The sequence below is a fragment of the Choloepus didactylus genome, chromosome 13, assembly GCF_015220235.1.
Source record: "Choloepus didactylus isolate mChoDid1 chromosome 13, mChoDid1.pri, whole genome shotgun sequence".
NCBI lineage: Eukaryota > Metazoa > Chordata > Mammalia > Pilosa > Megalonychidae > Choloepus > Choloepus didactylus.
Genome location: NC_051319.1, coordinates 63355721 through 63381579, shown reverse-complemented (window position 1 = coordinate 63381579; position 25859 = coordinate 63355721). Strand labels below are relative to the sequence as shown.

The 25859-nt window shown below is 39.8% G+C and overlaps 2 protein-coding genes and 1 pseudogene across 5 annotated transcripts in view; 1 reads left to right on the top strand and 2 right to left on the bottom strand.

The window, feature by feature from the left end:
• The window catches only part of LOC119508006 (zinc finger protein 474-like), a 118167-nt gene that overhangs the window by 68622 nt on the left and 23686 nt on the right, over positions 1–25859 (bottom strand). The window lies entirely within an intron of this gene.
• On the top strand, positions 9497–10081 carry LOC119508008 (annotated as a pseudogene).
• Positions 14312–15709, bottom strand: LOC119508007 (Y-box-binding protein 1-like). Its single transcript, XM_037801421.1, has one exon. It carries the CDS (start codon positions 15684–15686, stop codon positions 14871–14873), a length of 816 nt encoding a protein of 271 aa, XP_037657349.1. The 5' UTR covers positions 15687–15709; the 3' UTR covers positions 14312–14870.

The window sequence follows — 25859 nt, the reverse complement described above, 5'->3', positions numbered from 1 at the left end:
CACTTGTGGTTTTCTGCCTTTTTTGATAAGGAGTAAACTACACCCACAGGCAGGCAGGTGGAACACTGGGAAGCAGGTCTAAGCCACTATGGCTGGAAACGGGGGGATAAGCACCTGGATTCCACACTGAGGCTGGTGCCCTGCAATCTTCCATTAGCCCCCAGCGGGATTGTGCCGTGGTTGCTTATTACCATACAACATAGGCTCCCTTCATCTCCCTGTCTCTCCCCCCACTCCTATACTGGAATATCTTGGGGTGACCTCCCAAATAAACTCCTGGAACTCAAAACCTTTTCTTAGCACTTGTTTCTGGGAGGACCCAATCTAAGAAAAAGCTAAAGATAAAAATGCAATAAGGAGTTACTGCTCCTGTCTAGGATATAGACAGTCCCAAGAAATGTTGCTCCCACCCAAACAATGAGAAAAAAAATGGTATAGCTAACAGAATCATAGTTTTTGAGCCCACAAGAGATTCAAAATCATAAGGCAAATTGATGAACTAAAAGTCCTACCTAAGTTTAAGGGTGAATTGGGAGAACCAAGGGAAAGCCTTCATACTGCAGACCTTCCATGGGTATGAGGTAGCAGTGGTCTGCTGTAGAGGAAAAGGCAGAAGAACTGTGTGAACCCTCTGAAGTACAGGCATGGAGGGACTGTTCACCCAAAGATACCCACCAGGTCTTATAGCTAGAACAGGGGTGACAGTCTACCCCTGGGGAAAGACAGCGCCATTGAGAGAAGGCCCCATTGACTCAGGATATTGGGTCTGCCAAAGTCTGAGGTCAGCTAGAGAATTAGGCCTTGCATGGAGCACTGGATCAGAGCTGTCTACTGCTACAGGAGGAACAGGAGTGCTGAGAATGACCCCCTTCTGTGTACAGGCATGTAGGGTCTACAGAAGTCTGAGAGTGCAGCAAAAGAAGTAAGCCCTTTGGCTTTCTAGGCCTTGCACTGAGTAAAAGGCAGGGGCAGTCTATCCCTGGGGGAATTTGAAGTCTCTGTTGCACTGAAAACAACTAAAAGAAAAACAAGTTCCAAACTCTGCTTCACCACAGACTAGATTGACACAGCCACTTATACTGACAACCTGACAGAAGAAGAGGCATGCCTGTTTCTGGGCATAAATATTATTTATCTCAGAATTGACTGTTGTCTTACACACAATGTCCAGCATTCAATCAATGCTGAAAAGCACATGCACGAAGAAAATAAGGACCCACCATCAACAGATACAATACTAAATATAACTAGGCCAAAAGATGGCCCATTATCAGGGCTTTAAAATAATCATTTAAAATTACTGTAATAGATATTTTGAAATACGTATTTAAAAATAAGTATGATATATATGTTAAAGGACCTAGAGGAAAAGATGGACACCATGTGTGACTATATGGGAAATTCTGGCAGAGTGATAAAAACTAGAGAGAGAAAAATTACAAAGGAAAACCAATGGAAAGTGGTAATCAGAGATGAGATGAAATTCATTTGATGGGGTTTTCAGCAGAAACCCACATAGCAGAAGGAAAAAAACTCAATACAATCAAAAACAGGGAGAGGAACTATCCAAACTTTAACAAGAGAACAAAAAGAGTGAAGAAAAAAATGGTACAGATTAATGATACAACAGGTATGCAATCAGAGCCCAGAAGGAAAAGAAAAAATGGAGTAGAAAAAATGGAGTAGAAAAAATAGATGAAGAAATGATAGCTGAAAATTTTCTAAAATCAATGAAACAACAAACACCATATCCAAGAAACTCAGAAATATAAGTTGGAGAAATAAGAAGAAAAACATAACTAGACACATCATGGCAAAACTGCTGAAAACCAAAGATAAGCTTGAAAATAGCCAGAGAAAACAGAAACAATACCTACAAAGGAACAATGAAGCCATGATAAGAATTTTAGCTGATTGCTCATCCAAAGGGGGGTGGGGTGGGAAAAGAAGACTAGAAACAATAGAATCATATCTTTAAAACAAGAAAAAAAATAAACAAGCTACAAGGTCAATTCAGAATTCTATATTCAGTGAAAGCATAGCTCAAAAATAAAGGTTAAATAAAGACATTTTTGACCAGGCAAAAGGTGAAATAATTCACCTATGGCAGACAAGAAATGCTAAAAGAAATGCTATACTATATGCTGAAGTAAAATGATATCCACTAGAAATCTGGTTCTATAAGAGAAAATGGAATAACATAAAATGCAAATAGGTCCATAAAAAAAATCTTTTAAAAATACTCCCAATTTTTGTACATTAGTATCATTATGTCTCTTTAGAATATGGGCTCTTTAAAGAAAAATAGTAACAGCAGAATGTGGGTTTTTAGGGTGTGGGGGGGGTAGCATGTAGTCAACAAGAGCACAAAGGGTAGGAGGGTAAAATTGGAAATAGACTACCATATCATTCTTAGATTTTTCTTGAAGTAATTTTAAAATATAGAAAGTGAGTAAAGATACATTTTTTTTTTATATTCTCTATAGTAAACACTAAAACACAAAGGAATACAAAGTGTCATACTAAAACATCAATTATGGAGATAGAATGCTAAAAACATTTGATGAGTTAACCACACCCCAAAGGACCAGAAGATCCAAAACAACAAACAAATAAATAAATGAAAACAAATAAATAAATGAGAGAGAGAGAGAGAATTAAACAGCAAGAGGGTAGACTTAAATCCAAACATATCAATAATTGCAGTAAATATGAATGGACTAAGCAATACAATTTAAAGGCAGAGATTGTCAGAGTAGATTAAAAAGCAAGACCCAACTCTGTCATTTACAAGAAACGTACTTTGTAAACACTAAGCCCAAGAAAGCTGTTTTGGCTCCATTAGTAAATGTAATTGGAATTCAGAAGTTGGAAAGTTTTCTTCCAGTTGTTAAGATCAGGGAAGCTTTATTAAGGAGACAGCATTTGAAGAATGGATAGGATTTAGACTGCAAGGACTGGGAAGGGCAGAAAAAGAGAATGGGAAAGAGCAAGAGAAAAATCTCAGGGTCAGGAGTCATAAGGTGTAGGGAATAGCAAATAATTTAGCTTGCCTGATGTTCAGTGTAACAGTGAAAGCTAAAATCAGGTGAGCTGTGGACATGCCATGAAGAATATGAATACCATGCTAAAATCTGCATTTCATTCAGCAACTGATGGGGAGCTGTCAAGCAGGGAAATAATATATAATTATTCTTCAAGAAGGTTATCCTGGCAGCCATGTATCTAAAGGAAATCAGGGGTCCAAGAGAATCTCAGTGTTTTATTCTGGACAACAAGGAAGATGTTGATGTTTATAGAAAGGTGGGGGTAAGGAAAAGCTGGTTAGGGAAGGAGAAAAAAAATGTATTCTGTTGTGGACCTGTTGAGTTTGACATATCAGTAGAATTTAAATGTGAAAAAGTTCAGTCAGAAGAGGAAATATAGTCCTGGAATGCAGGAAAATTAATGGGTTTGGGAGCTAATGACACAGAAAAGTATTTAAAAACATGAAAATTCCAGAAAAGGGAGTATAGAGAGGGCATATGGAGAAAAATTTCTGGGTAAATATCTATAACAAGGAGACTGGACAAAGAAAATGGCAGCCATAAATGACAGAGAAAAGTTCAAGCTTTCAGTTAAAGAAAAAGGACATGGAAAGACTGATGTTATCAATTCCGTCAAATGCTACAAGGAGTAATGAGTAGCTTAGTGGAATGGTTAGGTTCATGTATCAGCTTGGCCAGGTGATGGTGTCCAGGTGTCTGGTCAAGCAAGCACTGGCCTAACCATTACTGCAAGGACATTTGTGGCTGGTTAATAAACCAGAAGGCTGGTTTATTAAATCATCAATCAATTGATTGCATCTGTGGCTGATTACGTTAACAAAGGGCATGCCTTCCACAATGAGGGAATTCAATCAGCTGGGTTTAATCCTATCAGTTGAAAACTTTTAAGGGAGAAGAGAGAGAACTTTCACTTCTTCAGCCAGCCAGCCTCTCCTGGGTTCATTGAAGAACTTCCTTGGAGTTGCCAGCTTGCCGCCTGCCTTACAGTATTTGGACTCATGCATCCTGCCCTAGGGGAATTTGGACTCATGTATCCCCACAGTTGCGTGAGACACTTTCATAAAATCTCATATTTACAGATATTCCTATTGGTTCTGTTTCCCTAGAGAACCCTAAGTAATACATTGAGAAAATACCATTAGATTTGGTAACCAGTAGATTATGTATCAGTAACTTTTGAGAGTTCAGTTTCAATGGGGTGATAAGGAAAAAAACTAAATTGTTAGGAATTAAAGATTAGACGGTAGAGAAGAGGGGTACACATTCACAAAGTTTCCAGAAAGGAAAAATCAGAAGGAAACTTGAGATGTAAGCAGAGTTGAAGATCAATTTTGCTGTCTTTAGGATAGGGGTATCTTGGATAAATTTAATGTGAGTATTCATCCATTTGTGCAGAGGAAAGAGACTGTGGATCCAGGAAAAAAGGGAAAATCAGTAGAAAAGGATCTTTAGAGGAGGCAGAAGGAGATGGGATCAAGAGCATAACTGGAGGCGTGAGCCTCCAAGGAAAGGGGAGAAAGATGGAACAGACGAAGATAGAGATTGTTGGAGAGAAGTGAGGAATTGATGTTGCTCACAGAAGATGGACTTCGTCTCTAAGTACGGGGCAAAGTGATCCTCACAGAATGAAGAGATCCAGATTCTGGGAATTAGAATAGTAAACAGTGCTGAGATTTGGTACTATGGGGATTGTGATAGTGATTCGACTAGGAAAGAATACTTACCGAATAATGGAAAAGGTCTAGTTAAATTGAGCGGCGAGACATTTCAGTGGAATTTAATGACCTTTTTGCAATATGTTGTTAAGCAGCACTGGGTGACATGAAAGCAGAAACAAATTAAGTGGATGGTGTGGTCTCCCTAGGGAGCTACACCTGGTAAAATGGGTATGTTTTGGAGCCACGCTTCTTTTAACCATGATTGTTAGGGTCACACCTGCAGTAGAGAGAGCACAGAGCAAGACCCAAATCAGATAGAAACACCCTTATAATTTCTGTTTACCTAAGTGGAAATAAGAACAGATTCTAGATGAGAAAATCCACATTTAATAAAGACCAGAAGAAATGGAGAATGCTTTCAGTCCCTGGATAATCTAAGTTTTTTTTTAAACATATTTAAAGGAGAATATTTTTGCTCACTTGTGCTATAGTGAATTTTGCCAATTGACTGTCCATATTGATCAAGATAACTAAAGAGTTAATCAACTTGTATTAGCCACAAAGTAGGTTCTAAAACTTAAAAAGTGACTGAAAATATCCAAGACCTAAGAGGAACCACAGGTTTTTTTTTTTTCCTGTTGGCAATAATTTACAAGACATACAAAACTTCCTTACTATTTTAGCATGTTTATTTATTTGAAAGATTGATTAAAGACAGATTTTTTATTTACTTAGAGAATAATGAATGTATTAAAATTCAACATAGAAAATATGAACCAAATCCAGCATTTAACAGAGCATATAAGCAAAATAAGTGACACGGGTCATAAGTGACATTCTTGTCACATTATCAGCAGGTTCCCTTTGGTAGGAAAAGTTAGAAGAAAGCAGGCAGACACAGAGGCTAGAAGACACACACTGAACAACTAAAAGGGATGTGAGAGGAAATTAATACCATAAAAAGAATAAGATGTTCTATATTGTGTTTTCCAAAGCTTGCCGTATGCTCTGTATTTGTGGTTGAACTGCAGTTGAACCTGCAACATATTCTGTACCCTTAGGTTTCAAATATCTTACGCCTAATCCATGCTCTAGGGAAGTGTGAGCAACCCAGCCACAGCCAAAGAGAAAAATGCAACCTGATGAGTCTGGACTAAGATAAGAGAACCTATTTTATTTCTCCTTAATATCATGATTGTCAGTCTGAAACTTCCAGGAAACATTCAGCCATCTCCAACTTGTGGTTATTGTCACTACACCAACTGCCAAGGTTTTACCATGCAGCATCTCTCTGTAGTGTTTTCAGATGGGGGGAAAGGAAGAAGAGACTGTAGCCATGCCAGTAACTGCAGAAAGCCCTTCCTTGGCTAATGTGCTGTTCCGAGATTTTCAAAGATATGCCTGATTTCAAAGACATGCAGAACAGAGCAAGGCAGGTGGGGGGGGGGGGTGGGGGTGGGGGTAGGGTGGGCTCGGAAGACTGTTCTGGGAAGAAATGTGAGGGCAGAGCTCTCTGTCTGTGTTGGCCTTGCCACGGCCAGTCAAATCCAAGAAAATGGAATCAAAGGAAAGCAAAGAGGAAGTTGATAAGTCTGTAAAGTTTCTGCAGAACAAAGGGCTGAATCAACAGCTTTTCCATCAACATTTCAGATAATATTTAGGTGGTATGGCATTACTTTTCTAACATTGGGCTAAAAGACTATTAAAAAAAAAGTTAATCAGCGAAACTGCATAAGCTTTATTTCCAGAATTAAAGGTGTGAACCGTTTCACAGGGACAATTAAATGCCCCATACACATGGGAGTCTATTCGAGTGCACTGCACTTTTGCTTTTGTTCTTTTAGTTTCCTGGGAAAGTCTATTTAGGCTGGATATAGTCAGAGGCACTTGAACACTCGAGGGAAAGCTTTCATATGTGTGTACTTCTTTTAACTTGAACCCACTAACTGTTCATATGTTTTCAATCATTTTGCTGGCCACTATTGCAATTACCATTTTATTTTCCACTCAGCATTTTTTTCATTTTGTTAATGTCTTTTCTCTGTTAGGAGCACCTCATGTTCAATCTCTTAGGCCAGGTCTGTGCAACAAAAGGAAGTAGACATTTAACAACTTTTCTCCTACTCTGTATAGACGGACTGTCATGCACCCATTCATTTTTACAGGTTAAAATAAGTTGCTGTAATGCCATCATTAAAGCAAGGCGGAGAGAATAAGGACCAAGAAAAGAGGGAGGTTTGGGAGGACCTTAAGAGAGGTATTGATAGAAGAGTAATGGACATAGTTTAGAAAACCCAGATTAGGGTACCTATTTCTATTCCAGGTAAAGCAGGATTTAAGATTACTGTCAAGCCAAGGGTGATACATTTCATAAGTTCTTGCTTGCTTCAACTCAGTACTTCTTGAGGCATTTAAAACGGTGCCAAGTATAGCGACATCTACTTGAAGAAAAACATTGGCTCTGGCTGAAGATCCTGTGGCTTACTTCTTGGAGTTCATGGATGGGTTTTAGGGAATCCACCAACCAATTAAAATCATATCCACAGTTAGGTATGCATGTGTGTCTTTCTGGGGAGATAACCTATAGCTTCACTAGACTTTCAAAGGGATCTATTACCCCATAAACATTACTGCTTTGCCTAGAACAGTCCCTTTTTATACCTAAGTAGTAAGAGCTCCTATTAGTCTCTAAAGTGGCCTTGTTTGGTCAATAAATTATATAGTTACCTTGCTTCTGGTCCTTTTTGAAAAACACCAATTAATGAAATACAATCAAGGAAGGAAATAACAAAAAGCTCAGGAAGAAAGAAATCCAAAGCAAAATAACTGTAGAAATTATCATTAGAGAAGAGAATATAAAAGGAATACAGCTTGACATGTAAAAATACCATAATTATCAAAAATTGGGAGGGGAAGCAGCCATGCAAAAAAGTTAAAAATACTAAATTCTTCCCCTTTCATGGCAGAGTGTCAAATAAAACAGTGTAAAATTAAGACATGGAGTTAAAAAATATTTTTCAAATTCTTTAATAATGTATCCTTTTTTTGAGCTTGAGAGGGTTATTTTTAAAACAAATATTCTTTTGGTGAAGAGCTCTTTCTGAAGTTCAGCAATATCATTGGTTTTTCACCTTGTTGAATTCAAGTAAAGTTAAATATTATATCTGTATTAAAAATAACTTGTACAGGATGATCTCATTTTAATGAAAAAATCTGCATGTCTATTTATTTATGTATTTTGGTGCACATAGAGAGATATCTGGAATGATATGAAAGTCACAGCAAGGGGCACTTGCAATTTTTTATCCTCTCAGCTTTATACCTTCCTATGTTGCTTGAATTTCTATCATGAACTTGTATTATTTTTATAAGAACACTGATAAAGTAATAAACAAAACAAAAAAAAGAGCATCAGCACCAGAGTCAAAACTTAAGCAGGGATTAAGTAATAAGATCAATCCTAAAGGTAAAAATCAAATAGAGCCCAAATTACTATCTGGAAATTCCTTAAATAACTCATGAAAGACAATATTCTAGGATCATATTATATAATTTGGTATCATAATTAGTAATTGAAATCAGAATTAGTATTAGAAATGAATACAACTTTGCATAAAAAAGTAAATGCAAAATAAAAATATCTATAGTATTTTTAAATTACACTATTCAAATAAAATATTTTTTTATTTTGCTAATTGTATATAGTTGAATACACATCACTTGAAAGTTTGCATGAAGCAACTTAATTAATATCCTAAAGTTCTGCTCCACAACTTAAAAAGCAGTAATAAAGGCCAGGAAAAATAATTTGAGGACAGGATTTAGTATGAGTGTCTCCACCATAAGGTAATCTAAATATCGCTCTTTCAGATTAATTTTGTTGGGGGTCATTTCCCTGGCCTGGAGGCATTAGCCAAAATACGAACTGACAAATAACTAAATGGGCTGTATAGTACTAGACATCTTAATGATGAAAAGTGGCTGCCAAAAAGATGATAATGTGGGGGGTGGATGGACCAAACCATCTCTTGGGTCCTACATTGCCTATTCTGGCTGCATTGACTAATCACCATATAGTTTTCATCCACAATCCACCCTCCATCCTCTTCCCCACTGGACTTGACTCTGTTTTGTGCAAACTTGGCCTCTCTGATATGATCCTAGTAATTTCCATGGTTCTCTATGATCTATAAAATAAAATCTAACACTTCATGTTGACAGTCATGGCCAACCTTAGCCCCATGCATTCGGTCCTCCAACCACACAAAACCCAACCCCACTCTGCAGGCTAGAAGTCTCAGTCCTCAACTTTGCTGCCTCCAGTCTTTTATTCAAAGCACTGGATTGCGTACAGCACCTTCCCTGTGCTGGAGGCTGTGGGAGATCCCAATCCCTAGTTCTCCTTAGTGATGGAGACACCCTTATAAACTATTAACTTACTCTTACAAGGCAAAATGTAGAAGTGCTACATTAGGGAGACATAGAGCCATAGGAGCCTGAAATAGGGAGGGAAGACTTTGGACCAGAAGCTAGTGAAGTGGGTGACATTTGAAGTTGGATTGCTAAGTGGTTAGAAAAAACTGTGCTGGTGAGGGGAGTTAAACTCCCTCAAGGAAACTGCTGAACAACATGCCCTTCTCAACAATTGTTAAATAGTACTACTGTATGTTAGCATGAAAGCCTTAAAGAACATAATGAAAAGACTGATTTGAGGAAGTATCAAAGTGAGGATCAGTCTGTTCAAAATAGGATTGAGCTCTTCCTGTAAGCAGCGCGAAGTGATCTCTGAAAATGGTTCGCTATTCACTTGACCCTGAAAACCCCAAAAGTCATGCAAATCAAGAGGTTCGAATCTTCGTGTTCACTTCAAAAACACCTGAGAAACTGCTCAGCCCATCAAGGGTATGCATATTTGAAAGCCACCAAGTATCTGAAAGATATCACTTTACAGAAGCAGTGTGTGCCATTCCGTCGTTACAACGGTGGTGTTGGTAGGTGTGCCCAGGCCAAACAGTGGGGATGGACACAGGGTCGATGGCCCAAAAAGAGTGCTGAATTTTTGTTGCACATGCTTAAAAATGCAGAAAGTAATGCTGAACTTAAGGGTTTACATGTAGATTCTCTGGTCATTGAGCACAACCAGGTGAACAAAGCCACCAAGATGTGCTGCCGTACTTACAGAGCCCATGGTCGGATTAACCCATACATGAGTTCCCCCTGCCACATTGAGATGATCCTTACTGGGAAAGAACAGATTGTTCCTAAACCAGAAGAGGAGGTTGCACGGAAGAAAAAGATATCCCAGAAGAAACTGAAGAAACAAAAACTTATGGTTTGGGAATAAATGCATCATAAATTAAATGCAGATTAAAGCAGGATGTTGGTTGGTTTATTAAATTTGTTAAATATTAAAAAAAAAAAAAAAACAGGATTGAAACAAGTGCAGTCAGACCTTGAGAAGGTAGTCAAAGGTTAGCATGTTTTCTTTGCATGTCCCCCTGCCTTGATCTCCCTCCAGACTCCATGCTCTTGTCATTAGAAGCTGACTGTGCTTCAGCCGTGGGGTATGCATTTGGAAGACAGTGCCAGAGGAAGGGCTTTCTATGCCAACAGAGCTCCATCAACCAAGTTAAGGAAGGGAAGCTTCCTGTATGGCGTTGTGGGAATCAGACAGAAGGGGCAATGAAAGAAAGCAATGGAAAGTGTGTTGGGGTTGTATTGGTACCTGAATGCAGGGTTGAGTACTTCATACTTTTAAGACAGTCCAGATGAGGCCATTTATTTTTTATGTAATAAAACATCATTGGATGGATTGGTGAAATGCAAACTGGTTTTGCTCACAGCGAAGTAGATAGCAATCTCAAGTAATAATAAAAACACTAATGTAACTGGAAGTATTCCAAATATCCATCAACAGGTGACAAAATAAACACAATGTAATATAGCCATTCAATGAATATTACTCAGCTATTAAAAAAAAAAAAAAAAAAAAGAACTTGTGAAAGAAGCCAGTTGGAAAAGGCTATATACTGTATGATTCCAACTATATGACATTGTGGAAAAGACAGGTGGTTGTGGGGAGGGATGAATAGGGGGAGTATAGGACATTTTGGGGGCAGTGAAACTATTCTGGATGATATAGTATTGTTGGATACATGACATTATATATCTGTCAAAATCCATAGAACTACACATGCAGAGTGAACCCTAATGTGAACTGTGGACTTTAGCTATGAAAAGTGTATCAATAGTGCTTCATCAATTGTAACAAATGTGCCATACTAATGCAAGTAGTTAATAATAGGGGAAACTATGGGGGAAGGAGGGTGAGCCTAAAACTGCTCTAAAAAGAAAGTTTATTAGTTTTTAAAGAAAGGGCTACTGATATACACATCAGCATGAATGAAACTCAAAATCATTATGCTAAAAGAAATCAGACACAAAAGAATGCATGCTGTATGATTCCATTTGTATAAAATCCAAACTAATCTGTGGTGATGCAAATCAAATCAGTGGTTGCCTAGAGCTGGGGCTAGAAAGGACAAACTTCAAAGGGGTGTAAGTAATTTGGGGGGATATTGAATATGTAATGTACCTTGGTTGCAGTGATGGTATCACAGGTATATAAAGCTGTCAAAAACTCATTGAATTGCACGTTAGATGGATGCAGTTTGTTACGTGTAAATTATTCCTCAATAAAGCCAGTTTAAAAATTCTAATGCAGACGGAGTTTAGCGGAGTATTTTGCATTGCCATGCCCATGCAATGCAGTCAGTTCAAAGTCAGCAGCAGACATTGTCTTATGAGATTCAAAAATCACATATTTTAGAGTGCTGTTTGATGGGAGCTAGGGAATATTTTTAAATTATCTAGATTCTAAACCCTTTGGTTTGTTTCCTAAGAAGTTTTCCAGTTCAAAAAAAAAAAACAAACACACACACAGACAAAAGAATATTGAAAAAAGAAAAAAAACTAGAGAAAATTAGGAAACATTGTACAGAGTTTTTTTTTTTTCCAGGACAATATTAACTTTTTTTTTTTTTGCCAGAGAAAGTGCACTAACAATCAACTGAATTCTGCACACAGTTTTATCAAGAAAAGTGTCAGGACCTGAGCCCTGTAGCCAGAGATGGGCTCTCTGTGTTCATGTGCATGTATTTTGTCTGTTTGAAACCTGATACCAGTTCTTCATCTCCTCATTTGAGGAGCCTCAATTTCATTTTGTATTTGAGTGTGTATGTGTTTACAAAAGACATAGAAAGTCACTCTGTCACTTTCTTCAGTTGATTTCAGGAATACTGAAAGGATCCTCTGCTTTGACTTATTTGTTCCTTTACATTTTCCTTAGCTTTGCCCGCGTTCTCACTCCAGCCTACAAGGAACATTAGGGTCAATTATGCCGGGAAGAAAGAGAGAGCTGATAACTTTGATTCTAGAAGGTCACAGGTACAATTACCCTCATCTACCAGGGAGCGGAGGAAGCCACCCTCATTTGCATATTGAAGACAGTAATTTGCTAGACTTGTTATCATTGAAGCGGTTGCCCCGGTCTTTTTGATGAGGCCATTTTAATGGGACTGTGCCAAAGCAGCCGTATAAAAATGTAAAAGATATCTTTTTATTGCAAACTGTGTGTGCAAATGAAGTGCCTGGCTCCTTCCTTTACATACTTGGCACATTACTTGGAAATATTTTTTAAAATGCAGAAAGTTTAATGGTTGTTTTTTTTTTCAAGGCTGTACCATAACAAAACAGCCATACGCTTTGTGTTCATTTGGGGATATGCCTCAACCCAAGAGTCAAAGAGAAATCGGGGTACCTAGAAGTGAGAGATCATCCTGAATGGGAAACAGCTCCTGCAAGTCTGAACCATAACTTTGAATAAATTAGGAAAAAGCACCCCTACCTTAAGACATTTTCCACCACCTGACTGTAATCATTACTCTGTAGTAATTCAAGTCACGTCACACAAAATTTTTTTTTAATGGTGACACGTGACAATCCTCACCCTGTCTCAGGACTTTGCCCAGAACTGGTCCTATGCCAGTGTGTACCTTGTCTCCAGATAAAGCGTAATTGGTCATGAGTACGGGATGGTCAGTCTGTAAATATCTGGGTGTAATCAAATATTTAAAAAAAATTTATAAAACCAGTAAACAAAGGGATTACAAGCATTGATATTGAGTTGCATTGTGAGCAGAAATAAACAAGAGACATAAGCTAAAAACACAGCTGAGGATGACTCAGGATGTGAGACCTGCACCAAAAGGCAATGCATCTGGAGAAAAGGGCTGTCTCTCACAGAGAACTTCAACCGTAGCCCAGATGCTGGTGTTCAGGAAGTCTTTCCTGATTGCAGGCCAGGTGCCAAGTACAAAGCAGGGACAGAACAGGAATTGGCCCTAAGAGTAGGAATGGCCATACACAATTTACCACCTTTATTTGGAAAGTATTTTCACTTTTTCCAAGGTTCTTTCTCTGAGGTAGTAAGTCAGGTTGACAGATCCCTATTTGGCATGCACAGAGACCATCCATCTGACCAGGGAAGAAGGAAAAAAAGGAAATAGGCGAAGAAATGAGGGTAGGGTGAGAAGGAGACCTGCTGAGTGGAGGAAACCTTTCCTTAACTTCTCTGCCTTGACATTTTCCTTAGCTGTCAGTGTTCTCACTCCAGCCTACAATGAATGCCTTTAAGGTCAATTATGCTGGGAAGAAAGAGAGCTGATAACTTCAGGCTAAGATTGAATTGTTCTGAAAGTTACTCTCTTACTTGGAACCTCTCCAGGATTCAGATCTTTTTGTCACCCTCTGAAATTCTTAGAAGGGTTTGCTCCTGGGTAGCTGACCCGTAAGAAGGTCCTCATTGTTCTGGAAACTTGCATAGGTGATCAAGTGTGGTTGACAGCCTGGGTGTGTCATCCTGTACTCAAAGACATGAAGTATGCTTGCCCCTGGTTCCTGTACACAGCTACCCAGTCGGATCTCACAGCTCTCTCCTCATGGACCAGGCTACCCTCTTTTAGCATCTGAGCCAGGCTACCCCTAGAACTGCCGCTCCCTATCCTTCACTCTTTGGAGCTCCAATTACAAACTAATGGACCAAATGTTGGCCATTTCAGCCAACAGACATATTTTATTTGGCCAGAACAATGTTCTTAAAGTTTTAAATGTGAATATCTTTAAGTGGGACCTACTCTCTAGGATTCCCCAGGCTCTGCCACTCCCTGCCTGCCCACTGCCTGAAAGCATTTGAACTTGCAACACTGAGCAGTCAATTTTCCCAATCGCTCTTCACTCATCTCACCAATAAAATGTATTTTACCTGTGTCCCAAAGCTAAGAAATGGGTTTAACTTACAGTTAATTCACATAAATGTGCCAATGGATAAAAAGAGTTTGTTACCTATCTAGGGAATCTTTGTATTTTGGCTGGTTTCTCCTAACAATTAATGCTTTAATTCAAAGAACTGAACTTCTGACTGCGAAATTTTTAAAAATCTTGCCAGGTAGGAGGGAGGTATTTTAGAGAAAAAAATCTCAGCGACATGTTAGAGATTATACCACACTGAAAATTCCTGCTCTATTTGAATTTTTTTTTTTTTTTACAATTATTTAAGACCTTTATTAACAGATGCTTGCAGTTTGTTGACTTTTTTGAAAAAATCAAGTTGTAAACTTTTATTACAAATTAAAAATGAGGTTCTTAAAAATCTCAACTTGACCAGATATGAAACAATTTAAAAACCTTTAAAGGTGTATTGAGAAAAACCAGGCTTTTTAAAAAACACGTTTATCATTATCAAAAAGAGACGTCTTTAGGTAAAAATAATAAAAACCCCATGCTGCATAGATAATGCAGATAGTTCTAGTTATCTGGTCAACGGGCAAAAAGCAAGCACTTAAGGTCTTCAGCTCCAATCTTTTGTTTATTTCTTATTGCTGGAATTTCATATTCACTTCTTGTTGGATGACTAAACCGGATGATGGTAGAAATGGTAAGCCGGCATTTACTCAGCCCCGCCCTGCTCAGCCTCGGGAGCGGACGAATTCTCAGCTGGTGGATCGGCTGCTTTTGTCTCTTTGCCATCTTGTGGTTTAGGGTTTTCTGGGCGTCTGCGTCGGTAATTGAAGTTACGGCGGTACCGACGTTGAGGTGGCTGCTGACCTTAGGTCTCATCTCCTTGATTTTCCTTATCATCTTCATTGCCATCCTCTCTAGGCTGTCTTTGGCGAGGAGGGCCCCTGCGGAATCGTGGTCTATAACCCCGATACATATTCTGCCTCACTGGTCTACCTTGTTCTCCTGCACCCTGGTTGTCAGCACCCTCCATCACTTCTCCTTGCACAGGAGGGTTGGAATAGTGTGGTCGACGCCCATAGGGTCTCCGCATGTAGTAAGGTGGGAATCGTCGCCTGCGGTAGGGCCGGCGTTGTTGGGCCTGGCCTTCAGGAGCACACTCTGATCCCCCGTTTTTTCCCCCACTCTCACTATTTTGGTAATTTTGCTGGTAATTGCGTGGAGGACCCCTACGACGCGGATAACGTCTATAATGGTTACGGTCTGCTGCATATTTACTGCCTTGCACTGGAACTCCACCAGGGCCTGTGACGTTTGCTGCCTCTGCCCCCTTTTCTCCTTCAACAACATCAAACTCCACAGTCTCTCCATCTCCTACACTGCGAAGGTACTTCCTGGGGTTATTCTTCTTTATGGCAGTCTGGTGTACAAACACATCTTCCTTGGTGTCATTCCTGTTGATGAAACCATGTCCGTTTCTTACACTGAACCATTTTACTGTTCCCAAAACCTTCGTTGCGATGACCTTGCTGTCCCCGCCGGCAGGCGCCGCCGATGTGAGGCCGCCCGGGACGCCGCTCCCTGCGCCGCTGCCCGTGGTGCCGGGCTTGGTGTCGGCAGCGCTGAGGGCGGGGGCAGCGGGCGGGGCGGCGGGCGGCTGCTGGGTCTCGGCCTCGCTGCTCATGGCTGCGGTGATGGTGACTGGGGCCGGCTGTGGCAGCTGCGGCTCCTCCCGGTGTGTGATGGTAACTAGGCCGGCGGCGGCGGTGGGGCTCTCTATTTGAATTTAAGCATTAAAGCAATTACTATACAACTTGGCAGGAGACGTAAGTCTTCCCGTAGGCGTAAGCAGCTCCTACCTTAAGGGATGGGACTGATTTCCAAGACCTCATGCACACAGTAACCATGGGTAATCCTCAAGTCATGTATTTGCTGGACGATTTTTGCTTTTTCCACACCCAGCTGGACCCCAGACTGTCAAAAACAGGGTGCATTTCACCAGGGTCTAAAGGAATTGCTGTGCAATTGTGCAGCTATTCAAATGGGCGTCATTCCATCGACGAGTGTTTCTCTTTCCACATGACAAAATTAACTTAAAGAATTTGAACTTTCACTGCTGTTTTAAATTTTCCACACTCCCGATTCCTTCCATTAGCCAAATGATTGAGATGTCTGTGGTAAGTGCACAAGGCAGCTCATAGAATGCACAAAGTTTGGATGGGAGAAATAAGAGGAAAGATTTATTTTTTCCATAAAAGCAAAAACTCTTTATAAATCCTTGTGTCTCAGCCAATATTGCAACTGTCTGACCATGTCGCATAATGGCAGCTAACAGTTACCAAGCACCTATTAGGTGCGAGGCTTTGAACTAAACAAACACTTTATATGCATTATCTTGTTTTTTTTTCTCATAATAACTCCCTGGACAAGACACTATCAATACCCCCATTTTACATAACTGGAAAATGAGGCACAGAGTGTTAGTGGGTTTTCAGAATCTGCTTCTCACCACCACACAGCTACTGAGAGGGGGATGGGAAAGAGCCAACAAGTGATGATTTGATGGGTACCATTTGGGGTTCTTTGCAGGCATTCTCTCATTTCAACCCTCTCACAGTGGGAGAACTGAAGCTTAGGGGGTTAAGTGACTTGCTCAAAGATACATCTTTTGTTGTGCATCCAAGATCTGAATGTATGTCTGTCTAATTCCGTCTGCTTCCAGAAACATGGGGGATAAGTAATCATTGGTCAGTGGGGCATGAAGCTTTGCCTTATGTGTCCACAGAGTCAGGCATTGGGTGGGATTTGAGAGAAACTAGCAATGGCTCTACTTTTGCTCTCCCACTATTCAGAAGTTCATTCCCTCAGTTAAACATTGCTCTCCTCCCAGATCCTCTTTTGAAATGCAAATAGTCCTATGAGGGACATTATTCTCTGAAAGAGTTTCTCAGGTTCTCCCATCCCCCTTCCAACAATATCAAGGAGTAGGGGTTGATAGGGGTAGAAAGTGTGCAAAAGGTGATGATAATGAAAAGAGATCACAATATGAGGCCAGGTCACCAAAAACCAATTTCCCAGAGTCAGAACTTTGCCAATGGTCATTTAAAGTATGATTTCAACAAACTTGACTGAGAATGAACGTGTACAATTAAGTTTCCATTTCCCCAGGCATGTCCTACACATGCAGACAAAGTACAAATGGCATTTTAATATATAGGAGCAACTTCATAGTTAAATCTTAAACCTCAGCAATTGCAGAGTTCGATTGTCTAGAAACCACTGGTATTTTACATTTCCTTCTGGTGTTTTCAAACAATTCTACCGAAATGTCACATCTGGAAGAATCATTGTTTGAAATTAAATTGGTTTTGGAAATCACTAGATGCCACGTAAAAGAATTTTCCAATCCGGCCTGTCTATTGGCCAGCTACTAGTCTGCTACTTATGATTTGGAGTTTTGTTTTGCTCTCTTCAACAATAAGAAAGACTGGGCCATTCATTCGGAAATGCTGTTATTATTATCTTCATGTACCTGATTTTTTCTTTTTTAAAGGAACTATCGATATTGTGAATATATGCTTGACATTCAAGTTATTTAATTGCTCAGACTGAGATACAGGGCTGAAAAATATAGGCCAAAGAACTATTAGAGTCTAAATTAGCAACTATGTTCCTGTTGGATTATAATTCCTTAGTTGAGGTTTCCTTTATCCTTTTCACATTTGAGATAAAGTTGTTTACTTTTGCTGATCCTTAAGGAAGACAGTGATTGAAAGTGAGGTGTTTGAGGCATGGGTTGAGTCTCTAGCCAAAGTTGTTATGGCAGGAAATTATTTTCCTTGAAGAAAATGGGTGCGGGATGTCCCTGGTCTTTGGTTCCTGTGCCCATCAGGTTGGCACCAGCCCTGAGCCTTATAGTCAGACGGCATCCAGGTCACACAGGTGCAATGGGCAAGAGAGGAAAAACCCAGAAACTGAGACAGGCATTCCCCAGAGCTGTAGTCCTCAGGGAGAGGAACAGCACACACCATCAGTTAAGTTTGCCCAGCTTCTATAAAAACAATCTGACCTGGAACCTGGAAATTTGGTTAATTACAGTACCTGATTTGTCTATTGATTACATGGTAAAAAACTCTCAGCTCAACGGGAAGGCCAAGGAAAGATGTTTTCCAATTAAGGAAAAGAAGACTCTCATCTTGCATAAACCAGAAAGAAGTCTAACCTTAAGGGATTTTTTTTTTCCCTTTTCTTATCAGATTATCACCCCACCCTATCCCTGCTCCCCAAACCTGCCCTGCACATCTCTCCCCCAGCCCCTGGCTCTGATTTCCAGCTTTATGTTGGTACCAGTGGTATTTTTTGTGTTATCTTCTCAGCTTAGACAAAGGTGGCCTGTTATGTGACAGCTGCTTGGAGACTTTCAGGGACCATTGTGTGACAATAAATCAGATTAAGTTTAGCTTTCACACAGGGTGGGGGAAGCTCGGGGGGATGGCAGAGAGTCAAGAAGTGAAGCCATAGTCAGCTGCCGGTCCTTCTGTTTATCTGCCCACTGTCCTTGCAAGGTGGAGAGTCGGGGGTGACAGCTCCTAAAATAGCCTCATAATTTGTTACCAACTGGCTCTGCAGGTAAGGAGCAAAGGAAAGAGGCCACATAAGCATAGGAGTGGTGTCAGTGCTTTATATGGGCTAACAGTTACAGTCAGGGGTGGAGACTTGTTTCAAATGTTTCTTGTTTGTGCAGGTTGCTTGTTTTAAATTTGCACGGGTTAGTTAGGCCTGTTGAATAGGCTGTAACCTCTGGAGTATCCAGCCAATGGAGAAACAGGGAAGGGACTTGCATGTTGGGCTTAAGGAATAAATAGTGCTGTGTTCTATTGTTCTGCCGGCCAACCACCACATTGTGGTTGTGTGCCCGTTCTTGCAAGACCGTGAATAAATTCTTTCCTTCTCCACAATCGGGTAAGTGTTTATTCCTTTTTAGGTATAGTGCTTGTTTCTCACACGCTGCAATAAAGTTGGTGCCTGGAATCTAAATATAGGAAACTTACAGGCTTCCTTAATTAGGCCCTTCTTCAATTTGTAGGACATTTCTTTACATAGTAAGACAACATTTTAGAGAAAAATATCTGACAGAGACAATGAAAATAAGGACCAAAATTACACCATATAAAAGGTAAGCAAGAGCTGCAGTCCTAGGTAGATACTCCAGCTATCCATAAAGCTGAACTTGTTTCTCATGTTTGGCAGGCAGATTCCGTTCACCTCCATTTCCATAAAGACTCCTTTGAGATTGTGCTGCACTAGCTTTGGTGGATTCTAAGAACTTCGGGGAACATTTTAACTGTTGACCTTGAAATTTGGATGTTTAAGAATCATGTAATCAGCCATTCTACAAAGATTTACTAAGCATCTAGCACTGACAAACGTAGTTGTGTGTGTGTTTGGGGCTAGAAGCAGGGAGACAGAGGTGGTCAAGGAAGGCAGGCTTATAAAGACATATGAAATCATTTAAGCTAGATTAACTCTGTGAATACAACCATGTTGCACTTTTTGTCATTTTAGGTCTGAATAATATTTGTTGAATTTGCAGTGTGTGATCCTCTCCTCTAACAGAGGTTATAATCAGTAATTTTTTTTTTTCAAGAGAAGTAGGAGGTCACATATTGGAGTTCTAGTGCAAAGATTACCTTTTGCTTCAGCCTTTGGGCTTTGGGAGATGTAGCTGTTATCTGTCATTGTCTCTCTTCCCACCGACATGTGATATATATAATTATAACTTGAGACTGATTAATTTTTTAACAATTATGTTAGATTATAATCTTGTACAAGGGAATTTTGTTCTTCAAAATCCCTTATTAGGAAGCTATACATCAGTTTCACAGGTGATGTCATTGCTCTAAAACATATTTGCTGGCCACACTATGCCATGCCCTTACCAACAGTAGTCCCAAAATACCTAGGTTCCTGTGCCAGTTTGAATGTATTATGTCCCCCAAAACACCATTATCTTTGATGTAATCTTGCATGGGCAGACATATCAGTGTTGATTAGGTTGTAATTCTTTGAGAGTTTTCATGGAGATGTGACCCACCCAACTGTGGGTGATGACTCTGACTGGATAGTTTCCGTGGAGGTGTGGCCCTGCCCATTCATCGTGAGCCTTGATTAGTTCACTGGAGCACTATATAAGCTCAGACAGAAGGAGTGAGCTTGCTACAGCCAAGAGGGACACTTTGAAGAATGCACAGAAGCTGAGAAGAGGAGCTGCAGATGAGAGACAGTTTGAAGACAACTGTTGGAAGCAGACTCTTGCTCCAGAGAAGCTGAGAGAGGACAAACACCCCAAGAGCAACTAAGAGTGACATTTTTGAGGAACTGCAGCCTAAAGAGGAATGTCCTGGGAGAAAGCCATTTTGAAACCAGAACTTTGGAGCAGACGCCAGCCACGTGCCTTCCCAGCTAACAGAGGTTTTCTGGACACCATTGGCCATCCTCCAGTGAAGGTACTTGATTGCTGATGTGTTACCTTGGACACTTTATGGCCTTAAGACTGTAACTGTGTAACCAAATAAACCCCCTTTTATAAAAGCCAATCCATCTCTGGTGTTTTGCATTCTGGCAGCAAACCACAACAGTTCCTATCTGAGATTCTATAAAAGATTCACTCACTAAGTCTTCTCTCTCAGAAGCTTATATCCACCAGAGTGTCCCTGTGCCAGACAAGTCCTAAAATGCAGAGGTAACAGCCTCTTAAAGAACAATAATTAGATGCAGCCCCTTCTCCATAATGTCGACACCCCTTTTCAATATGAACAAGATAGGGTGGTTACTGCCTAGACATCCCTGAAGATCAAGAAAGTTATTAAACATGAGGAAGACAAAATAGGATTTAACAAAGGATTATGAATACTGAAACTTTATATAAATATATATATATATATATTTAAATGCCAGTGTAACAATAACTTTTAAAATATAAACAAAAACTATAACAGGCAGGAAATTGTAAAATGTAATCTTCAAAGCTGGAGGTGGGCTATAGCAGAGGCTTTTGTTCTCACAAAGGAGCAATTTGTAAATAAGTCTGCAAACATACGTAGATGTAAAGTTTGCACCTTGTGTCCAAGCTCCTGAAGAAAACAGGAAAACAACAGGAAATAACTAAATTACTCCAAACCTGTTACATGATATGTAAATGTAAAGTTTGCACCTTTAGCAATTGCCATCTGGCTCCTGAAGAAAACAGGGAAATGGGGAATAATGAAATTGATTCCCTTTGTCTCTAATGGGTTTAGCCAATTAAAGAATCATTGGGAGATTGCCCCAATTCTCCTAGATATAGATAGCCTTTTATCTATCACTCTTGTTGCATGTTAGCTAAATAATTATCTCTCTTTGTCTCTGAATCTGGGCATAAAACTGAATTGGAAAAACACTTCAGGGAAGCAGATTTGGGAATGTTTCCCCTGCTTTCCACCGGCATAATAAAACATCTTTTCCTCTTCAGCCGGGTTCGGTGTGACTTCTGTTAGCCGTGCTGAGCAACGGACCCATATTTGGGAAGTGCCCCTCCTTCACTAGGGTATTAAAATAGCTAGAAGGAAATAACTGAAATGGTGGAACTGCAACCTATAACATTCTTTGAAATCTTCTCTACAGCTATTCATTGAATTGGGCTTCGAAAGTTATCGCCCTTCTGTATATATCTTATATTTCAAAATAAGAAAAGAACTGAAACTACGGAACTATAACCCATAACATTTTTTGAAATTACCTATATAACTGCTTGTTGAGCTGTACTTTGAACGTTAACACCTTTATGTATATATGTTATATTTCATAATAAGTGTTGGAAATAAAGCGGTACCTGTAAGGGAATAAACGCTCTCTCGGTTCTGGAGGAGAAAAGAATTTATTTACGATCTTGCAAGATGGGGCGTCCAGCCAAACACGCGGAAGGCTGGCGCGCCAGAGGAAGAGAATGGCGATCTTTAAATCTCCTACTCCTAATTCGCAAGTCCCTCCCCTGTTTCCCCATTGACTGGGTACTACAGAGGTTACAGCCTATCCGAGAACACTAACTAATTCATCTTTTGAGATTTTAATTTGTACAGCCAATCCCAGAGAGCCAACTAGCTCATTATTGAGATTTTGAACTGATTAGCCAATCCCCCCCCAAATTTTTATTTTATTTTATTTTATTTTTTTTGCTGTGAGTTCCCGCCTCTGATATTACCTCATGTCTCTTTACATCAGGCAGATTCTCTCTTCTCTTTGTCTGGGGCTTGTTTAAACTGGTTTTGCCTCCATTTCCCTTATTCCATGCTGTCTCTATGTGAAAACGAAACTTATTCCTTTCTTACAATAAGGAAGTAACTGAAATTGTGGAACTGTGACTCATAACATTCTTTGAAATTTGTCCTCTAACTACCTGTTAAATCGTACTTTGAAAGTTATCACTGTTCTGCATATATGTTAAAGTTCTCAATAAAAAATGCGTAAAATAAAAAAAAAATTTGCAACATTACCTTCTCTCCAAACTCACATACATTACACACACACACAAACACACACACACACACACGATGTACACACGTGGACTCTTTTGGGTTGGCCTCTGGAGCCGACATCACAGAAGGGGACTGGTCTCGTTACCTTCAAGTTACACTCTGTGCACCTGAGAGCCACAGGATGCTGGAATGCAGCCCTGATTATGCAGACATGGTTGGCACCAAGGGAAGATGAAGCAATGGCACATGGAGTCAGACATTAGTAGCTCAGCTCTCAGCATCATCAAGGGACAGTTTATGCAGCTGTGGCTGGTTTTCATGACATCAGCACAGCTGAGCAGGTGAATGAGGGCCACCGAAGATGATTATAAGGGTAAGAACCCCAAGAGGACTCAACTGAATGTTTATCTACAATTTCGAAAGAGTTCCAAATCATATTTGTGTGTGGAGATCATAGGGCTAATAGTTTTAGGAGACTTACTATTGATTTCAGTAGCTAAGTTTAACAGAAGACATGAAGAGACAAAAGATGAAGAAGGCTTTTCAAATTATCCTTTTTCTCTCTTTTAATACTGCACTCTTACTCATCTGATAGGCTTGATAAGCTTGCCTGGTATTTAATTGAGAAAATATGATATAAACTAACAGATTGTGGCTCCATCTTCCCACTACTAGCCTACAAACTTGCTTTCATCTGCATTCAATATCCCTCCTGAAACAAAGGAAGAAGAATCCCTTCCTATCCAAGGCCCCTCCCTCCACAAGCACTGGAGAGCCCACCCTTTGGTGCCTCTTTTCCTCCAGGTTTTGCACTTTCCCTCATCACCAATCTTTCTTCTTCAACCTCCCTCTCTCCCCTGATCAATATCTTAAGCATTCCAATATAGCCTAGAAGAAAGCTCTTATCCTCTGGAAGGAACCTCTTTTAACCCCACATCTCTATTTCTAGCCAATCTGTTATTTTTCTCTGAGTCCTCAAAGCCCAGCCTCTCAAAACACATCCGTCTTTACTGCCCATCCACTCAGCCACCCCCACCACTCCATGAAATGTGCTCTTTCCAAGACTGTTAAATGAAAATTCATATTGCCCAAACCAAATAAATATTTTTTAATCCTCATCCTTCTCAGCCTCTCAGCCTTCCACACAGTTTCCCACACCTTTGTTCTTGACATTTTTTCTGATCTCAGTTTCCTTGGCACTGAACTCTCTGGGTGTTTCTGCCATGTTTCCAGCCACTCGTTCTCGGGCTCTTTCTCTTCTATGTAGCCTCTAAATTTAATGCCTCCGATCTCAGCCCAGGCTTTTCTCTTATTCTGACGCTATGCCCTTTCCCATGACTTTGAATATATCTTAATAATGCACAAGTGTAAACGCCAGCCCAGTCCTCTCTTCTGTGTTCCAGATATATATATCCAGCTCAACTTATCCACTTAGTTGTCTCACAAGCATTTTGAATTTATGTCCAAAATTGAACTATTGATCTTACCCCTCAATGCCTGCATTTCCTCAAGTTTCCCCATCTTAGAAAATGACACAATTCATGTTGTTTCTCAAGATAGAAATCTGGGAGGCATCCTTGACCCCCACATCACTCCTTCACATCCCCACTATCACCAAGGTCTGCCCTTTCTACCATCTCTCCATCTCTGCAGCCACCACCCTAGGACAAGCCATCATCAGCCCTCACCTGGATTCCTGCTATAGCCAAACGACCACTGTCCTTATGCCCACAGAGCAGCTGGCTGGAACTATGCTGCCTCTACTGCCTCATCTTGTGTGCCTGTCCCCAACCTCATTAGACTCTGGTCACACTTGGTCTTCTTTTAGTTCCATTATAAGGGTCTTTGTTGCCTCAGGGCCTTCACACATGACATCCTTGGTCAGAATGCACACAGCCCCCATCTCTTCTAACCAATGCCTTCACATCTTTCATGTCTCAGCTGAAAGGTCACTTCTTCCCACAGGTTTTCTACAACCAAGATCCCAAATGTCTACCTCCCACCATTATGCACTGCCATATTACAGTTCAGAATGGTATGCTTATTTTTATCTCTACCATATTGATTGATTCTTGCATAGGACTATAAACTCCATGAGATCAAGAACTATGTCCATATTTTTTTCATGACTGTATATTTAGCACTTAGTCTAATGCCTAACAATAAATACCTGTTGAATGAACAACTTCTATCTTCTTTGCCCAGCACATACAGCTTGGCAGGGTAGCCATAAGTATATATATATATATTTTTGGTATCACACTTATGCCTCTCTCATAGTGACATGAAAAGAAAGGTGTCTTTGAATTTAAACAGACTGGCTGTGATGCCAACTGCTGCACCCATTGTGTGACTTTGGGCAACTTGCTTAAGCTTTGATAGCCTCAATCTCCTCACCAGAAAATGGGGACAATAATATCTCATAGTAATAATATGAAGATTAAAATGAAATCATGTACATAGAGTCTCAACCATAAAAGTACTCAATGAAAGTTTGAAAGTTTGCTTCCTTTCTCCCATGCCTCCCAGTAAACTCCAAATTATTCTTACTCAACAGATATATATGGACTCATGGATAAAATCTGAAAATATGAGAAACATCCATCCTGTCCTTCTCAGCCTTTCTAACTTTGACCTTCCCACAGAAAGCATTGCCTTTAAATAATGATATACTTAGCCATGAACAGCATTCATTAGCTCTAAACCAAATACTTAAATGTGGCCCTAAATAATTGGAGTTTGTATTAGAAGGACATCTTCTAGAATGTATTAGGAGTTAACACAAAGAAAAAGGCAGTATTTTTGATCACGTAGAAGAAATTACTTTAAAAGAAAACACCAGATGGCAGCACCAGATGTTAAGAGATGAATCTGATGGGCTTTTGGCTCAAAACTGGGCATCTAGGATGTCAAAAGGTAGCTTAAAACTACATTTAGAGACTGACAATCATTTGTATTAAACAGACAGTTCTCCTTAAGAAAAACAATGCCTATTTTGTAATATAGGATTGGATTCTTAGGAACATTTTTTACCATGTGATAAGCAAAATCTTAAGAAAATGTCCCCAAGTATTATACAACTAATAAAAGTTGATCAGGCGAAGTCTTCATTTTGGTTTATAGTTGTATTTAATTAACTCGGTTAATCTGTATTCCAATTAGCCTGAAAGGGCCTAAAGCCAAAGGATCAAATACTATTGACTTCTAGAAAAGAGTAATATTTTTGACAAATATTAAATGGAAATATTAAAATTTACTTATTTGTAATAAAATAAAGAACAAAAATTATTTCTGTCATTGTGTTCCTCTGTATTGCTTGGGAAACAGCTTACTAAAATAGACTG